The sequence below is a fragment of the Microcaecilia unicolor genome, chromosome 3, assembly GCF_901765095.1.
Source record: "Microcaecilia unicolor chromosome 3, aMicUni1.1, whole genome shotgun sequence".
Taxonomy (NCBI): Eukaryota; Metazoa; Chordata; class Amphibia; order Gymnophiona; family Siphonopidae; genus Microcaecilia; species Microcaecilia unicolor.
This window is the reverse complement of record NC_044033.1, coordinates 15,330,606-15,350,972: the sequence shown is the minus strand read 5'-3', so window position 1 is coordinate 15,350,972 and position 20,367 is coordinate 15,330,606. Positions and strand designations below refer to the sequence as shown.

The 20,367-nt window shown below is 44.2% G+C and overlaps 1 protein-coding gene across 1 annotated transcript in view; it reads left to right on the top strand.

Moving 5' to 3' along the window:
- Positions 1 to 20,367, top strand: part of KIF6 (kinesin family member 6) — a 795,359-nt gene that overhangs the window by 722,820 nt on the left and 52,172 nt on the right. The window contains exon 19 of the mRNA XM_030195774.1: positions 13,410 to 13,483. Within this exon, the coding sequence (XP_030051634.1) occupies positions 13,410 to 13,483 (74 nt within the window). The remainder of the gene's footprint in view (positions 1 to 13,409; positions 13,484 to 20,367) is intronic.

Below are 20,367 nucleotides of genomic sequence, written 5' to 3'. Positions count from 1 at the left end.
TTGGGCTTTAGGATCCAACTCCACCCCCCGAGGGCCCTGTTTGTTCTGTTCCAGGCTGCACTCTCAGTTAGTTGGTAAATTTTTTAGGTCAATCTCACTTATGTCCTCGCCGTTGCGAGGCCCAATTGACCATGGTTGTTGTTTTGAGTGAGCCTGGGGGCTAGGGATACCCCATCAGTGAGAACAAGCAGCCTGCTTGTCCTCGGAGAAAGCGAATGCTACATACCTGTAGAAGGTATTCTCCGAGGACAGCAGGCTGATTGTTCTCACAAACCCGCCCGCCTCCCCTTTGGAGTTGAGTCTTCCCTTGTTTCTCTTTTGCTACATACGAGACTGGCCGGCTCGAGCCGGTTTCGGGCGGGAAGACGGCCGCGCATGCGCGGTGTGCGCGGGCGCGCGAGGACTAGCAAAGGACTTTGCTAGTGAGGATTCCGGTTGGAGGGGCTGCCGTGGACGTCACCCATCAGTGAGAACAATCAGCCTGCTGTCCTCGGAGAATACCTTCTACAGGTATGTAGCATTCGCTTTCGAGTTATTCCCCAAGTTTTCCACGTCATCACTGTAACCCCTGATGCAGGTGCTGGTCACAAAACACGGCCCGTGTCGGGTCTTTTTGTCAAGGCTCATTCATTAAAGAACTGTGTTCCATTTTTAAAGGCCCGTGGTGCTGTTTTTTTTGTTTGTATTGTAGTGGTGAACCATTACGTACAGTAGGTTTTTACCTGTTCCTGGAGGGCTCACAGTAACATATAAAGGAATTAAGGTGGGATTTGTACCTGGGTCCCACTGCAGTGACCACTAGGCTGCCCCTCTGCTCTGCAGAGACATCTGTATGGTCAATTTTGTGCAGATGATGCCAGACAGATGTTTTTATGCCTGCTTTTTTGGCATTCTTAGTTTGGATGTGTCATTTTTTACATTTTCAGTGCCAAGAACGTCCTTCTCATATATTTTCAAAAAGGAAATCCCATCATTTTTCCTGTTCGAAAATGGCAATGACAAGGACAGGATTTTTGTACGTTATAAGCAGGACGTCCCAGTTCTGACGCGGACATTCTTTGGAAAATGCCCCTCCATTTGGGAGATGCAATATAAATTTCTGATGAAGGCACATATATTTCTACATAGACCCTATAGGGCTCTCTTGACCACCATGTATAGATGTATAAAATGAACAACGACAGGTACTTGATTAGCCCACATGATTTGGCACTGTACATCTATTCAACCTTTTCGAAAAGAGGTATGCTAGCACCTGTCCCAAATTAGGATAGTGGCAGTACCGGGAACCTTGTTTGATCATTGGAATGCTATGAATAGGCTCCCAAGTAAGGTCTGTTGTTTTGTCCGTAAAGCATTATTATTAACCTGTAGATGTGTCCTTTTAAACTAGCATTGCCTGGACTAACCCATGTTACGTGGACAGGCATAATCGAACGGCGCCGGCCATCTATATGGCCAGCGCCGCAAAGAGAGGTCCTGAACCATATTATCGAAAAAGATGGCCAGCCATCTTTCATTTCGATAATACGGTTGGGGCCGGCCAAATGTCAGAGATGGCCGGGTTTGAGATGGCCGGCATCGGTTTTCGCCGATAATGGAAACTGAGGCCGGCCATCTCAAACCTGGCCAATTCCAAGGCATTTGGTTGTGGGAGGGGCCAGCTTTTGTAGTGCATTGGTCCCCCTGACATGCCAGGACACCAACCGAGCACCCTAGGGGGCACTGCAGTGGACTTCAAAAATTGCTCCCAGATGCATAGCTCCCTTACCTTGGGTGCTGAGCCCCCCAAATCCCCCCCAAAACCCACTCCCCACAACTGTACACCACTACCATAGCCCTTAGGGGTGAAGGGGGGCACCTACATGTGGGTACAGTAGGTTACTGCTCCAGGGACCTGCATACTGCTGTCATGGAGCTGGGTATGACATTTGAGGCTGGTATAGAGGCTGGCAAAAAAATGTTTTTAATTTATTTTTTTAGGGTGGGAGGGGGTTGGTGACCACTGGGGGAGTACGGGGAGGTAATCCCCGATTACCTTCAGTGGTCATTTGGTCAGTTTGGACACTTTTTTGAAACTTGGTCCTGAAAATAAATGGACCAAGTGAAGCCGGCGAAGTGCTCGTCAGAGCCAGCCTTCTTTTTTCTATTATCAGCCAAAGCTGGCCGGCCACGTCCCCGTCCCGCCTTCCATACCCTGCGGAAACGCCCCCTTGAAGTTTGGCCGGCCCTGCAACGGAACACAGTTGAAGCCGGTGAAAATCAGCTTTCGATTATACCGATTTCGCCAGCTTCAGGAGATGGCCGGCCATCTCCCAATTTGTGTCGGAAGATGGCCGGCCTTCTCGTTCAAAAACAAGCAGGATAGTAACATAGTAAGTGATGGCAGATAAAGACCTGAACGGTCCATCCAGTCTGCCCAACAGTCTCATTCATTCTCAATTCTAGATTGAATCGGAATGTTGAGCCAGAGGCAGGCTCAATGAATATAGTTGCTATCTTTGAAATGCTTAAAGGTCTCCAATTCTAGGCAGGCTCAGTGATCTCATTTTCAAAAAATGTGGGAGCTTTTTTTGGAATACAATATCCACCTTTGTGCAGAGTAAGATTCTGAATAGATGATGTGACAGATTCCTACCAGGTATGTTGCTGAGCCTTTCATATTTTAATGTACTAATATGAGGAGAGGGGAAGGTAGGGTTAGAGGATTGTGGGAAGCCTTGTTTTATTAGATTATTTAGTGCATAACAGGCTGACCATGGAAGGACTCGGCATGGTGTGGATACGATTTAGGGACAAATCAAACTCGGGTATACATATAAAGTATCACATGCCATGTAAAATGAGTTTCTCTTGTTGGGCAGACTAGATGGACCGTTCAGGTCTTTATCTGCAGTCATTTACTATGTTATGTTACTATGATTCAGTGAATTATGAAGGTGTATTGGAATGGATGAAAACAGTAAATTAAAAAAAATATATATATATATATATATATATATATATATATATATATATATATATATATATATATATATATATATATATATATATATGGAGATACAGTAACCGTTTGGGAGGTGAGGTGGTCTTAAGGGGGTTATTAAAGTGGGGAAGGGGAAGTGATTAATAACTCTTCCTTATAATGGTTGACACATAGTTATGTGTAATGGCTGTATTATATTTGCTTGTTGTGTTTTGACCACTAAAGAGATTTAAGAAAAAGAATATCTGGTCTTGTCAACCACATTATCTGCATTATGTGGTACGCTGGAACAGCACTTATAGCGTGATTTGACGGGTTTTGGTCAGTGGCCATGTAATCCCACTATACTTGTCATTTTGACTTCCAGATGCATTTGTTGCTTACATATACGTAGAATCTGTTCGTTCGTTTGATTGTATATGTAGCCCTCCACTACCTTGCCATCAGTGTAGATCTTGACCCTGGTTAAATGTCCATTTCACTTAATATCTGCTCCACTGTCTCAATTGCCAATAAAGCTCCACATAAATCCAGTTATGGAATGGTGTGGGTAGGTTGTGGTGCTAATTTAGCCTCACCAAAGATGAATCCTACATATGGCATGCCTGCTACATCTATTACCTTCGAGTTGGCCACAATAATTTTTGCCTTTACAGATGCATCTGAGAAAATACAAATCTGTCTGTGGCAGGCAGCATTAAGTGATTTAGAGGTAAACATGTATGGAATGTGGAGCTGTTCAAGGATGTATAGGGAACCTTTCCATATTTCCCATTCTTGTCTCTTTTCTTGCAGCAATGCTATTCACTAGCGTTTAATGAAAGTTCACTTAACAAGAGCTTCCATGTGTAAACAGTGGGAAAAATGCATTAGATTTTTCCTTCTTACCTGGGAAGGAATATCGGCCCAGGAGTGGTGAGCATGGGAGGAGGGCACTGGGACCCTTGTGCCTGAGAGCAGGGAAGCTAGGACCAGAGAGAGAGAGAGAGAGAGTACTGAATGAGAATAGCCCAGCCTGAAACAGAGGCTAATGAGACAGAGTTCCCCCTCCGCCACCTCAAAAGCACATCTGCTGGGAGGAAGAGTCCCTCCCAAGGACCAGGAGCTGAGTGGCTGAAGTCAGAAGAAGCAAGACCCTCTCTTCAGGAGAAGAGGAGGAATGTCGTAGCATTCTGGGTCAGAATAGGGTTCCTGTGCGGCACCTGTGGCTCAGCCCTGAGGGAGTTTCAATCTGGCATGCAGCCATTTGATGCGTAGAAGAAATGTGATGGTGGTTCCTCCTAAGGAAGATTTGTGAAATGCGGTCCTGCATTGGGGAACTGGCACAAATATGAAACAGATATGGTGGACTGTTGAGTTAGTCATCGAGCACACAACACTTGTATTTTGATGCATATACAGTGGGGGAAATAAGTATTTGATCCCTTGTTGATTTTGTAAGTTTGCCCACTGACAAAGACATGAGCAGCCCATAATTGAAGGGTAGGTTATTGGTAACAGTGAGAGATAGCACATCACAAATTAAATCCGGAAAATCACATTGTGGAAAGTATATGAATTTATTTGCATTCTGCAGAGGGAAATAAGTATTTGATCCCCCACCAACCAGTAAGAGATCTGGCCCCTACAGACCAGGTAGATGCTCCAAATCAACTCGTTACCTGCATGACAGACAGCTGTCGGCAATGGTCACCTGTATGAAAGACACCTGTCCACAGACTCAGTGAATCAGTCAGACTCTAACCTCTACAAAATGGCCAAGAGCAAGGAGCTGTCTAAGGATGTCAGGGACAAGATCATACACCTGCACAAGGCTGGAATGGACTACAAAACCATCAGTAAGACGCTGGGCGAGAAGGAGACAACTGTTGGTGCCATAGTAAGAAAATGGAAGAAGTACAAAATGACTGTCAATCGACAAAGATCTGGGGCTCCACGCAAAATCTCACCTCGTGGGGTATCCTTGATCATGAGGAAGGTTAGAAATCAGCCTACAACTACAAGGGGGGAACTTGTCAATGATCTCAAGGCAGCTGGGACCACTGTCACCACGAAAACCATTGGTAACACATTACGACATAACGGATTGCAATCCTGCAGTGCCCGCAAGGTCCCCCTGCTCCGGAAGGCACATGTGACGGCCCGTCTGAAGTTTGCCAGTGAACACCTGGATGATGCCGAGAGTGATTGGGAGAAGGTGCTGTGGTCAGATGAGACAAAAATTGAGCTCTTTGGCATGAACTCAACTTGCCGTGTTTGGAGGAAGAGAAATGCTGCCTATGACCCAAAGAACACCGTCCCCACTGTCAAGCATGGAGGTGGAAATGTTATGTTTTGGGGGTGTTTCTCTGCTAAGGGCACAGGACTACTTCACCGCATCAATGGGAGAATGGATGGGGCCATGTACCGTACAATTCTGAGTGACAACCTCCTTCCCTCCGCCAGGGCCTTAAAAATGGGTCGTGGCTGGGTCTTCCAGCACGACAATGACCCAAAACATACAGCCAAGACAACAAAGGAGTGGCTCAGGAAGAAGCACATTAGGGTCATGGAGTGGCCTAGCCAGTCACCAGACCTTAATCCCATTGAAAACTTATGGAGGGAGCTGAAGCTGCGAGTTGCCAAGCGACAGCCCAGAACTCTTAATGATTTAGAGATGATCTGCAAAGAGGTGTGGACCAAAATTCCTCCTGACATGTGTGCAAACCTCATCATCAACTACAGACGACGTCTGACCGCTGTGCTTGCCAACAAGGGTTTTGCCACCAAGTATTAGGTCTTGTTTGCCAGAGGGATTAAATACTTATTTCCCTCTGCAGAATGCAAATAAATTCATATACTTTCCACAATGTGATTTTCCGGATTTAATTTGTGATGTGCTATCTCTCACTGTTACCAATAACCTACCCTTCAATTATGGGCTGCTCATGTCTTTGTCAGTGGGCAAACTTACAAAATCAGCAAGGGATCAAATACTTATTTCCCCCACTGTAGATGATTGGAGGTGGTGTATTTAACCAGCCAACGGAGGCTCAATAGACACACAGTGTTTTCCATCGAAGAGCAGTCATCCAGCGTTTACGTGTAAACATGTTTACAGCGGCCAAGCGGAAGGTGTGGCGTCTGTAGGAAAAGGACTAACTAGCTGGCAGGACTGAGTTCTGATCCTTTGTGCATGATATAATATATAAGTATTGTAAAACATATGTAAAATAAGAAACAGCATAAGTATGCTGTTTAAAATGTAAAAACAGTTGGTTTGTATTCAAATACAGGTGGTGCAAGGTGAGTGGAGGAATGAATGTGTGAGGTTTTAACATTAGGTAGCAGTGCCAGTGAGGTTAGTGGGCATTGCAATACAATAAAAATGCTTTTGTGATACGAAAAATACTGGAGTCTTTGTGTAATAGATATTAAAAGTGACTCTGGAATTAAAAGAGTTATCCCCTAATCAGTAATATTGTTATCAGAATAGGGTTACCATATTTGCAGAGACAAAAAAGAGGACACTAAAAATGGTTGCTACCTTTGCTAAAGAAATATTTAATTGTAGCAAATGTATACATGGCTTTTAGTTAATGAACACACATCAAACCGTGACTCTCTTACAGTACAGCAGTAGACAATAACCTACTTTTCAGAAACTTCTGCATTTTCGTTTGACTGAGTTGGAGCTCAGAAGAGCAGATATCCCTCAACAATTTTCACTGACTTATGAGATATTTGTGAAAGTCTTTGCATGAGGTATGCTTAAAGTTGTGCTGCATGAACAAAATTCCTTTAACAGATACAATCAGCAGGGAAACAGAGAGGAGATCAGCAATGCTTTTTTCTCTCTTTAGTACCCCCCCCCCCCCCCCCCCCCCCCCACCCGTGTATCCAAACTGACTAATAGGCCAGAACTGGTTTCTCTCATAATGTGGGTAGGTGTGTTGGTCATAGGCACATAAAAGAAAAAGAGGATATTTTACTAATAATTAAAAAACCTGGAGGACATATCTAAAGAAATCCAAAAGGAGGACATGGTAATTCTAGGAAAGAGAGATGGCTGACAAGGCAGTGCAGCTTTGCACTGTAGCCCAAGTAAATTGCATGCTGCTACAAAAAGAAAAACAAAACAACACAGCTTTGGTGAAAATCCCTGAGGGCAGTTCCTGCTAGTGTAGAACAGTTCAGAGAAAGAGAGCAGTGTGCTCCAGCCAGGAGCAGAGTGGGTGCAAGAGACCACAGGGTAACCTTGGGAAGCACCTACAGCCCTGCTTAGCTGCAACAAGGAACCTGCCAGCAGAGCCAGGGAGAGGCCCTGCCATCATGGAGGCCCAGAGAACCCCAGGTACCTGGAGCAACAGTGATCTCCTGCCTTTAAGTCCTTCATTGGTTAGGGCTCTAAGTAAAGAAACCTTAGATAGCTAGCAAATTTTAGTTCTGTTTTATTTCTAGATTAGAAAGAATACAGTCCAGTTTAGTGCACTCACTTTAGATCATGCATACTTTTGTTGCCAGGGCCTAAATAGGTGTTCTGTTAGTTTTGGCAGCCAGACAGGGGATCAAAGGACAAGAGGGCATTTCCACGAGGGAGCTCCACAGATCATCGCAGAACCTGGAGACTTCCGTTCAGCAAGGACCAACATGGAGCAGCGCAGACTACAGATCACCCTTCGGTGAGACCAAAGCCTGCACCACCACATAACTATCCAGGCTCAGACTTTCCTTGATCTCAATTAGTCTTAAATAGAGGTTGCACACTTGCCTGGGAACCTTGTTTCAGAGAGAAAAATCTACTGACAAAGGGAAGGAATGTGCAAGGGACACTTGGGGCACTGAAGCTGGGCATATGAACACTAAGAGCCCCTTTTACAAAGCTTACTGCTTGCTAAAAACGAAGTACCACCAGGCTACCGCAGAAGCCCGGCAGTACTTCCCACCCCCAGTGCACCGTCGTATCCGGCGCTACAAAAATATATTTATTTTTCTAGGGCTGGTGTGTACTTAGCGGTACTGCCCGGTTACCACCGGGTTAGCGCATGAACCCTTACCGCCATCTCGATGAGTGGCGGTAAGGGCTCCCCCCCACCCCAAAATGGCCGCACGGCAAGTGCTTCACTTGCTGCACAGCCATTTCTTAAAAAAAAGAAAGACCTACCTTTTACCTGCTGTGGTAAAAGGGGCATCAGCATGCGTCAAAAACACACGCCAACACCAGCGCAGGCCCTCTTTTGACGCAGCTTGGTAAAAGCGGCTCTAAGTTAAGGAGACTGAAGTCCAGAGCCTAGTCTGGGCTAAAAGAATAGAGTGCTTTTGAGAACGTATACTTTATATCTTGTTTAACTTTACAAAGAACTTGTCTAGAGTTTATTATTATTATTATTAGCATTTGTATAGCGGTACCAGACGCACGCAGCACTGAACACCTGACATAAAGGGACAGTCCATGCTCAAAAGAGCTTACAATCTAAATAATACAGACAGACAAGACAGTTACGGGTGAGGGAAGTAATGGGTGAGAAGGAAGGAAGGGACAAGGGGAGGGGCAATTGAGTAGTGGCTAGGAGCTAAAAGCAGCAGTGAAAAGGTGGGTTTTCAGCCAGGGCCGGTCAAACCCAGTAAGCGGGGTAAGCACTGCAGGGGGGCGCCTGCCTTCCAGGCCGCCGCTGCGGCGCCATACCGCACCGCCCTTGGTGCTTTAAATCTTTAATTTACCTCAGTTCCAGCAGCCGTGTCATTTGAAAGCCCTGCCCCGTCTCTAGCCTTCCCTCCCTTCATGAGTTTGTTCCGCAGTCTCACCTTCTGATGTCATTTCCTGGAGGGCGGGACTCTGAGGGAACAAACTCACGAAGGGAGGGAAGGCTAGAGACGGGGCAGGGCTTTCAAATGATGTGGCTGCTGAAATGGAGGTAAATTAAAGATTTAAAGCACCAAGGGCGGCACGGTATGGCGGGGGATGGGGGCGAAGGAAAATCGCTGGACAGGGGCAGGGTGGGAGAAGAGAGAAAGGAGGTGCTGGGGGGGGGGGCGTGGGCTCCAACTCATTGTCTGCAGGGGGGCACCAGAGACCCTAGGACCGGCCCTGTTTTCAGCATAGATTTGAAAACAGGTGGAGATGGAGCTAGACGTATAGGTCCAGGAAGTCTATTCCAGGCATAAGGTGCCGCGAGACAAAAGGAGCAAAGCCTGGAGTTAGCAGTGGAGGAGAAGGGGGACGACAAGAGAGATTAGTCCAGTGAGCGGAGTTTAACCACCCATCTATTTATCCCAGCTGATTCTGTATCACCCATCTTATCCCCATTTATATATCTGCACTTGGACCCTTGACTACACGGTAAGCTGTGTTGTAGAAAAGCGTTAGTATCATATCTATGTAATTTGAATGTTCTAATGTGTGCTTATTAGGTGTTTCATTAGTACTATGCTGACATTGTATTATATCTTTGTTTTTTGAATTTCAGTTCTGTTAAATGTGAATATATTTGATTCTGTTTCATGGTAGTCCTATTATTAGGTTTTAATTTGCTGTTCATAAATTGACCTCATTTATTGTATCCATGTTTATATTTGGCAATGTTTAATATTGTTATGCTGTTAACAAAATTGTAAGTTTTATGTTAAACTGTACCTGCTGTACACCGCCTTGGGTGAATCTCTTCATAAATGTGATTAATAATTCCCAATAAATAAACTGTCCATTTGGTCGCTGTTGTTCCTACTTATTGCTTTGGGAACTGTCTGGTCCAATTTGCCTTCACTATTGTTCATGCTATTTTGGAAACCCAGTTCTCTTTATTCGCCATTCTCCTACCTAACCCCATCCAACTAAATAAATCTGTTCCAAAAATACATTGTTCCTACCTAGTCTTCCAGTACAATTTACCCTCCCCCCTTTGCAATAGTGCCCTCATCCCTACCTCCAGGGAAGCCTCAAGTGAGGGTATATTGTGACCTCATGGAAGGGTGGTGTCTCTGCTGTTTCTTGCCCCAAAGAGAAGTCACAGGTGAAGACTGAGGGAAGCCTGGACCGCTTACCTCACCCTGCCTGGCACAAGAACTACACTTGTATGGTGACTGGGACCACAAATCCTAGTGGGTCATATAGACAGTCACTGTTGACAGAACACCTCAATGAGTATATGGTTTCTCTTGGATTGAGACCTGGAAAGTAAAGACCTTTCTTTTTAGGCCCCAACTTAGTCCAAGGCAACATTGAACTGGAGGTGTGTGCACTCATAAGTCCAAATTCATTAAGCTTTTAGAATGATTTTGATACCCTTCTCGTGGCTGCCACAGTACCTGTGAGACTGCCCTACCAACTGAGGGCTCCTACTGGTGCTAGAACATTTACTTCATTTCTCATGATCTTTCATTATTTCAGTATTGTTGGAAGCTATTTTGTGGTGTCTCAAATTAGCCTCAGCTAACATTGCTTGATTTCTTTTTAGCAGATCCATGGCTTGTTCTTTTGTGGGTATGGACTTTAATCTATTTCCATATAACAGTCTCTTTCCACAAAGCATCTAGTATCCGAATCATTTTCATTTTCTCCTTCCTATGCCGTTTTTCTGAGTGATCAACAGCAGGTGGCCAATATACTACTACTACTACTTATCATTTCTAAAGCGCTGCTAGACGTACGCAGCACTGTACACTTGAACATAAAGAGACAGTCCCTGCTCGACAGAGCTTACAATCTAATTAGGACAGACAGACAGAACAAACAAGAGATAAGGGAATATAGGTGATCAACTCACACCCTGTATTCAGCAATTTTACTGTTGCCTTCATCGCAGTACCACAGGAATTTTAAGTAGTTTCTGTAGTCTTTGTGGACAATGAAACAGTAGGACATTTGCTGCTGGCATCGGCATTTAAAAAGGAGATAGAGCAGCTTTTAAACTAGAAACTGGGGGAAGGCCACTGAAAATCGCATGGTTCTGGATAAGCTATCTTTCAAAGATATTACCAAAACAGGGAAGATAGGATATCCCGAAAGCGAGGTTGCAAAAGAGACCATAGTAGATCAGGTGTCCTTAAATAAATATAAAAATCAGACAAAAGATTGCAAATTAATACTGTCAAGTACTGAGCATGATGTAAATAGGAACAACATAGTTTGGGAAAGGAAATTTTGGATGGGCCTGAGCCCAAATTCCACCCAGGCCCATCCATGGCTATGCCACTGCCTAGGAATAGGTGGGCTAGAAATACAATTAATATACAAACAAATGTTTTCCAGAGACGGGAAAGTGGTAGAACTAAAGGACATGAATTTGATTTTGCAGAGGAGTTGACTTAGGAGTAACATCAGGAAGGGTGGTGAAGAGGAAAATGGTAACAGAATTCAAAAATGAATGAAGCAAAACAAACATAGTGGTGCTTAGATGGCAACTCTAGTAATTGGGAAATAAGGCCAGACTTCCACAGTCTGTATCCTGATTATGGCTAAATAGATCTGGCTGGACTGGAGTGGGGTTTCGATGGCAACTCCAGTAGTTGGGGAGCAAGTCCAGTGCTGGGCAGACTTCTATGGTCTGTGCCCCAAAAATGGCAAGGACAGATAGAGATCAAGTATGCATATGTTCTGTTGCATCATACCACATGGGCAGACTGAATGGACTGTGCCATCTTGTCCAGAAGAAAGGAAGATATCGTCCATGCAGAGATCAGATGACTGTGTGCACTCCCCTTTCTAACTTGATATGTGCCCACTTGATATGAAGTACATCCAAAGACATTAATTCACAAATTTGATATGGCTCCCAACAGTGGGTTGAACCAGCTCTCAATATGACAGTTTATTTTAACTTTGACTATAAATGTGGAGGGGCTTTTTCAAAAAATACCTCTAAGTCCCCCAAAAAAGTCCTGCTCATAATGTCCAGAACAGAAAGTCAGTCTCACAGCCATGATCAAACAGGGAAAACATCTAGATTTCTTGTTCGATTACGGCTGTGAGGTGGATGTTTTTGTTCTGAAAATGTCCAAAATGAAAAGCCATTTTCCAAAGTAAAACATCCAACTTTTGAACAACAAAAACGCAAGAGCATGAATGTCTGTCGCAGAGGCGTAGCCAGACTCGGTATTTTGGATGGGCCTAGAGGTAAATTGGATGGGCCCTTCCATGCACATGTGCCCCCTACACCCCCCCCCCCCCCCCCCCCCCCACACACACACCAAAAAATATCTTCCTGGAGAGATTTTTTTTTAAGAACATAAGAGGGGTTTTTTCCACCTACCCCACATCTTCTTCCTCTCCTCTGTGGCATCCCGGCATCTGTGCTCCTGTCTGCCCCTCCCTGATGTACAGGCATCTTTGGTGCCTCCAGCGATTTAGCCCCACAGGCTTCCATCTGCCATGCCCTGCCCCCACTGATGTCATTGCCTGTTTCCTGTCTGGTGGAATTCAATATGACTCCTAAATTACCATCAGGGTTCTTTTAAGATCAGGGAGCTCATAGTGATCATGGCGTATAACAGTTTTAAAACCTTATGTTCTACCTTTCCCTTATCTAATTTTATTTGAAATGAAATAACTGAATGATCTGACCACAGGACCACTGAAATATCAGTAATTTTAAATTGACTATTAATAAGGGTTTTACCAATAAAAATTAGATCTAGTATGTGACCACCACAATGTGTTGCTACATCAACTGTCTGTCTATTTTTCGGACACGCAAATTGGACATGCGCCAAAATTGAAATTACCACAAGAGCCATGCAGTAGCCAGGCGGTAACTCCATTTTGGCGTGTGTTTGGCGCAAAAAGAGCCTTATGCGACTTAGTAAAAGGACCCCTAAAGGCCTTGCCCTTAGGTAATCACCACTATATTATTTATAGTTATAACTGTATCATCCTGGAGACTAGTATGTATCATAAAGTCACATGTTACCAGCAAGTAGAGTACCACATTTTTTTCCCCAACAAAATCTGTTGAATTCCAGTATCTGTGACTGCAACTCTAAGGAGTAACAGTTTGGCCTCTAGACAAAATTGCCAAACCATAAAATGTAATATAGTGAGATATAGCAAATATCCCCAGCTTTTATGCTTCATGTCTGCAGGACAGCCAGTCTGTGCTCCTGGATTCAGCCTCTCAGTGTTCAGTTATAGTAGTTTACAGCTTGGAGCTGAGTAATTGATTTTGATACTCTTGACCTGTCTGGAGATCAAAGTTTTCAGAGTAACTCGAGCCATTCAGCACCTGCTGGGAAGTTCTAACAAACTGAAAGCTGAGATCTAGAAGTCTTGACCCAGCACTAAACAGGTTTTGTTCACAGTGTTTGAGATCATATGTCCGTGAAGCAGGTCATTAGGCAAAGGAGAGAGAGGAGGGCAGAGCAGAGGATCTACAGTGTTATGGCTGAATTAATAAAATCTGAGATTGGATGTTTTAATACAGAATTTGGAATGTTCTTTATGTCTCATCAGGGTCAGTCATCAAGTGTCTGGAGGGCTCCTGTCCTGACTCCACTGAATTCCCAGCAGCGGCTTCAGAGTAGCAGGTAAAGTGGCAGACAGCTGGTCTAAAACACTGACAGGCAGATGATCAAAAGCAAACGCTGGTGCTAGAGGCTGTTAGCGCCACACTAGTGCCGGCGTTTGCTACCACCCCATGATCAGAGCCCTCGAGCGCGTGAAACGCGCGCGAGGGCTCTTAGCGCAAGTAGCCTGCAAATGCATGCTAATCAGCACAACACATTCATCCCCAATGATCAGCGTCCTGCACGCCAAAGATTGGGTCACTGGCTGCGACAAACCCTACGCCAACTCCAAGCTGGCGTTAGGGTTTGCAGATCATTGGGGAGGAATAGTGAGCCCTATCCAGCATGCAGGCCCCCATTCCGCCCTACAGCAAACCTGCCAGTGAGGGCAGTTGAGGACGTCTAAAATTTGGACGTTTCTGTGACGGGGCAGTTGAGGACGTCCAAAATTTGGATGTTTCTGCAATGGGCAGTTTTGGACGTCCTTAACTGCCCATTGCAGAAACGTCCAAATTTTGAACGTCCTCTACTGCCCCGTCACTATACCTCCGACACCCCCTTGAAATTTGGCCGTCCCTGCAACAGGGCAGTTGAGGACATCCATCTTCCGATTTAAAGATGGACGTCCTTCTCTTTTCATTGGTCTCCAGCCCAGATCTGTCAAACAAGTGTGGGAGGATTGTGCTGAGCGCATGCTCAGGCACAATTCTCCTGCACTTCTACCCCATAATCAGAGATAATTGCACTGCTCAAATTTGCATGCATTATCTCTGATCATAGGTCTAATAGCGCCCCGCGCTGTTCCAGCGCTATTTTAGAGCGCTGTTTGGAACAGTGTGGGGCTTTTGATCATCTGCCTGTGAGTGTGATACTTACTCCTGAAGAGCAGACTTAAGCACAAGCATACAGTGTGTCATGACAGTCTTAAACAGAGTAACATAAGCCGAACACCACTGACTAATCCTAATCAGAGTGAATTTTTGTTTTCAATCAGATGTTTAATTAGTTTATAGACAAATATCTAGTGCGATTGTGACACAGGATGGCCTCTAAATTTGCAAAAGAAGGAGAAAGACAAATCGCGAGCAGTGGATGATAAAATGGTGGACAGTTTCTCCACGGGGCTGATGATGCAAGGCAATTAGACTTTGGAGGAATAACTTACCCAGTCTGTGGTTAAAGCACTAGATGTAAAATTTGAAAAGTGTTTGGAGCAGTTTGCAGAAGAGAAACAGTATATAGTTGATTACTCAAACAGTATGGAAGAGACTGAGCAGCGGACAGAGGCAGTGGAGGCCAACCTTGTGTCACATAACACTGGAGTTAAAGACAAGTTGTACCCTTCTTCAACATTGATGACTTAGAAAATTGTGCATGGGTACATCTGGAAGAAGTTGGAAACAGTGAGCAAAACTGAAAAGAGCTATTGTAAGGGCAACAGACCTTTTCGTAAGGAAAGTAAATAAAAGTAAGAGGAAAAGGAGGCCACTTTGGTTCTCAAAAGTAGTAGCTGAAAAGGTAAGGAAAAAGAGGTTAGTCTTTATAAGATCGCAGAAAGAAGACAGGTGACAATATCTGAAAAAGTGAAGAGAAACAGGTAGAGTATTCAGAAAAGCAAGGATGCAAATGGAATAAAAAATAACCAATATTTTGAGGGGACAAGACATTTTTTTATATGTTAGTGATAGGAGGAAGTGGAAAAGTGGCATTGTGAGACACAAAGGTGAAGGGGAGGAATTTAGAAGCTGATAAAGATAAGGCAGAATTACTTAACAAATATTTCTGTTCTGAGTTCACAGCTGAAGGGCCAGGAGCAGGACTACAGAAGACAAACAGAAATAGGAATGGAGGGGTGGTAGTCCCTGAACAAGGACTAGCTAAACTAAAGGTGGACAAAGCAATGGGGCCAGATGGCATACATCTGAAGGAACTTAGGGAAGTTCTAGCAGCTCTGCTGGCTGACATTTTCAGTGCTTCTCTAGAGTTGAAAGTAGTCCTGGAAGACTTGAGAAGAGCAGATGTGGTCTCTCTCCACAAAAGTGGAAGTTAGGAAGAGGTTGGGAACTACAGGCCAGTAAGTCTGACTTCTGTGGTAAGTAAATTAATAGATACGCGTTTAAAACAGAATAGTAAAGTTTTTGGAATCCAGTGGATTACAGGACCCAAGGCAACAGGGTTTCACTAAAGGTAGGTCTTGTCAGACAAATCTGCTTAATTTCTTTGACTAGGTGGATCAAGGGAGAGCGCTAGATGTGGTGTATTTAGATTTTAGCAAAGCCTTTGACACAGTTCCGCATAAACTAATAAATAAACCGAATGCCCTCAGTATGGGTCTTAAAGTGACTGGATTAGGAACTGGTTGACTGGAAAGCGACAGAGGGTAATGATAAGTGGAGCTCATTCTGAGGAAAAGGATGTTACCAGTGGTGTGCTGCAAGGTTCGGTTCTTGGGCTGGTTCTTTTGAACGTCTTTATAAGTAATATTGCTGAACGGCTGTCTGGTAAGGTTTGCCTCTTTGCAGATGATACCAAAACTTGCAATAAGGTAGACACCCCTGATCGTGTGGATAACATGAGGAAGGACTTAGTGAAGATAGAGGAATGGTCTGGAATTTGACAGCTAAGATTTAATGCTAAAAAATGCAGGGTCATATTTGGGCTTCAAAAACCTGAGGGAGCAATACAGTTTAGGGGGTGAAGAACTTTTGTGCATGAAAGAGGAGTGAGACTTGGGTATGATCATATATGATAATCTTAAGGTGACCAAACAGGTAGAAAAGGTGATGGTGAAAGCTAGAAGGATGCTCGGGAGCACAGGGAGAAGAATGGCCAATAGGAAAAAGGAGGTGATGATGCCCCTGTATAAGATTCTGGTGAGACCTCATTTAGAATATTGTGTACACTTCTGGAAACTGCACCTTCAAAAAGAGATAAACAAGATGGAGTCAGTCCAGAAGACAGCTATCAAAATGGTCAGTGGTCTTCATCATAAAGCGTATGGGGACAGACTTAAAAGATTTCAATATGTATACTTTAGAAGAAATGCGGGAGATATGATGAGACATTTAAATACCTATGTGGCATAAATGCACAGGAGGCAAGTCTCTTTTAACTGAAAGGAAGCTCAGGAATGAGGGGGCATAAAATGAAGGTGAAAGGGGACAGACTCAGAAGTAACCTAAGGAAATACTTAAGGACGGCATGGATGGGCAGACTGGATAGGCCATATGGAGGGGGATAATCGAACGGGGGCGCCCATCTCTAAGGGTGGCCCCCATAAAGGGGCGGGGCAACCCGTATTATCAAATCAAGATGGACGTCCATCTTTCATTTTGATAATATGGTCGGGGGCCGCCCAAATCATGAAATTTAGGTCGACCTTAGAGATGGTCGTCCCCGGTTTTCGGCGATAATAGAAAGCAAGGACGCCCATCTCAGAAACAACCAAATCCACGCCATTTGGTTGTGGGAGGAGCCAGCATTTGTAGTGCACTGGTCCCACTAACTGAATGGAAAAAGCCCTTCCCTTACCAATCCGGAAAGGAACGGGCATGCATGAAGGAAATTGCATGCAAATGAGCTGCTCACTGTTAGCTTATTTGCACATAATTTCCTTCCTAAGGAGGGGAAGCGACAGCAGTTGAGGACGTCCAAAATGTGGATGTTTCTGTGAGAAGGACATCCATTCCTTATGCTATGCCTCTGACCCCCTCTTTATTTAGATTTTGGATCACAAGTAGCAGCAGTGGGATTTGAACCAACCACCTCTAGATCACAAGACCAGTGCTCTAACCACTAGGCCACTCTGCCACTCCTCCACTCTACTTCACTCCCTTGAAATTTGGCCATCCCTGTCGGGGGCAGTTGAGGACATCCAAAATGTTTGAAAGAAGGATGTCCATGCCTTCGTTATGCCTCCGCTGACACACACGTACCTCCCCCCACCAGGGACCTGCATACTGCCCCCCCCCCATAGAGATGGCCAAATTTCAAGAAAGTGGAGTAGATTGGAGGAGTGGCCTAGTGGTTAGCACACTGGTTTTGCAATCTGGAGGTAGCCAGTTCAAATCCCACTGCTGCTACTTGTGATCCAAATAAATAAAGAGAGTGTCAGAGGCATAGCAAAGGCATGGATGTCCTTTTCACAGAGACATCCACATTTTGGACATCCTCAACTGCCATCGCAGGGATGGAGGTATAGCAAAAGACATACTCTAAAAAAAAAAAAAGACAAAAGTTTTTGAAGTTGTATTTTTGGGGGTGGGAGGTGGTTAGTGACCACTGGATAAGTCAGGGGAGGTCATCCCCGATTCCCTCCAGTGGTCATCTGGTCAGTTCGGTCACATTTTTGATGCTTGGTCGTGAAAAGAAATGGACCAAGTAAAGTCGGCCAAATGCTCGTGAGGGACGCCCTTCTTTTTTCCATTATCGGCCGAGGACGCCCATCTGTTAACCACACCCCCGTCACGCCTTCGGTACACTGCCGACACGCCCCCTTGAACTTTGGTCGTCCCCACGACAGAAAGCAGTTGAGGACACCCAAAATCGGCTTTCGATTATTCCGATTTGGGCGACCTTAGGAGATGGATGCCCATCTCCCGATTTGTGTCGGAAGATGGGCACCCTTCTCCTTCGAAAATAAGCAGGATGATCTTTATCTGCCTACATTTTTCTGTGTTTCTAAGAAGGGAAAAGGAAAAAGAGATTAAGGGAAAGGGGTCAAGGAAGAAATTTTGGTGGTCTGAGAGAAGAAAGTTTGGTGTGAAAGGGCTGGGTAGGGAAGAGAAACTGTTGAGGACTGGCAGGGAAGTGCGAGTGTGAGTGGAATGGATGGGCCAAGTTGGAATAAAAGAGAGTATAGTATAGATGGGCTGTGACAGTAGGAAGAGTGATGTGGGCTAAAACTCATTGGGATGCGTTGGGATTGGGAAGGAAAAAAACATGGTTAGGATTTTCAGTGAAGGTGACACAGTGAGACGATGATGCTGTATGGTGTAGAAAATTTATTGAACAGTACTACAACTTGACTCGACACGGCTGTGTTTTGGCTCAGTGGCCTGCCTCAGGAGTCTTCCTATGTTGTGTAGTGCTGTTCAATAAATCTTCTAGACCATACAGCATCATCGTCTCATTGTGTCACCTTCGATGTCTCCCAAGTGTGATTTTCTCTGCAAGATCCTTGTTCTTCTGTATTTTTGTAGGATTTTCAGTGCCCACGAGTGCTCCTTGTGTATATACCATCTGCTTTTCTTTCCATTTAAATACATTCTGGCCAGTTGTGCCCATAGTCCACCATGCTTTGCTTTGCTTTTTCAGCAGGGTAATTTGCTTTGAGCTGAGCACTCCCAAACATTTTGAAAATTTGGCTGCTATGCTTTTGTCTTAGTTTCAGCTTTCTTGAAGAAGGCAGCAGGTTTTTCTCAAGGCCTTTTCTACACTTATCGCCATTCATTATCACTTCCATCCTCTCAAGTGCTCCAGTCTATTTCAGCATTTCCATAACATGATGCCACAATCATGGTGTTCTCTGGATGATGTGCTGTGTTGGGTTTGCATCAAACATAAACCTGATATTTAAAATTATTTAACCAACCAGCAACGGCTCCCAGCGGGTTAAATAGCACAAAGCCAGCTAAGAGCTAATACTCAGTTTGAGACAGCTGGCTATCTCAGCTGAATATTACAGCTTAGCGACTAGCCCGGTCACTGGCTATGTCATGCAGCTTAGCCGGTCAGCACCAATATTTATTGGCTAGCTGGTTAAGTTTAGTGGCCAGATAGACCCATGTAAATAGCAGGTCTGTCTTTGGCAGCTATAATTTAGCCAGTCAGCCGATGAATATTGGCTTAACTGGCTATGTTTTAGCAGCCAAAAAAACTCTGGAAATTCAATGCCGATCATCAGATACAGCCCCAGCATTGAATTTCCAGGTTCACCGCCAACTGCAGGAGTTAACCGGGCTTCCTCCTGGGGTCTGAAAATCAGCCCCTTTGTGTTTAGACCAAACATTGTGTTTTAGATTTTTCAGACTACAAAACCTTTTGCCACATGCCTGCAGTATCTCCTGAGTGTTCCTATGCATAGGTCAAATGGGATTCAAGGTGGGCTTTCTTGCTATCGTTCCATATAGGCTAGATTTGCAGTGTTTGGGATATTGTTATCACATGAACACGCTGACCAGTCTTGGCCATGGAAGCCTGTAGCGCTTTCAAAGTTGCTGTTGGCCTCTAGGTTGCATCCCTGATAAGTCCCACTGTTTTGAGATTCTGCCAAGTATTTATGACCTGGATTGTCACTGTTGGAAACAGGATACTGGGCTTGATGGGTCTGTGGTATGTTCCAGGATGACAATGCTTAAGCGCATATGTACTTATAAGTTGATTGAAAAGCTATTGAACCTTGAGATTTAATATACATTTGCTAAGTATTTGGGGTAAGGTATATTTCCCAAAGCACATTTAATGGCTTACCATCCTGTTTACTAAGCCATGCTAGCACAGCTTAGTAAACAGGGGGATTAGAGAGCTCTATGTATTTTCTTTTGTTTTATGACATTTTATATGTATGCTATAATGCTCTATTTATGTATTTTTTTTGCTGTTTTCTAATGTATTTTATTCATTTGTTATACTGTTATTTTATATTGGTATTTGTTGAGACATTGTAACTATTATTGTTTTACACCGTAAACGACTTTGATTTTCTGTAGAAAGTCAGTATAGCAAGCATTAATAAACTAAACTTTTCTGCAACATTATGACACCTATACAATTCAAATTAATTTGCAAAACTGTTTGTACAAGTGAATTTGTAGCGAAAAATACAAAGAATGTTGTTTTGTCAGTATTTCATTAGATTTGGCTACAGCAGGAGCATACCTATTCTGACTTGGCATGCATGGAGA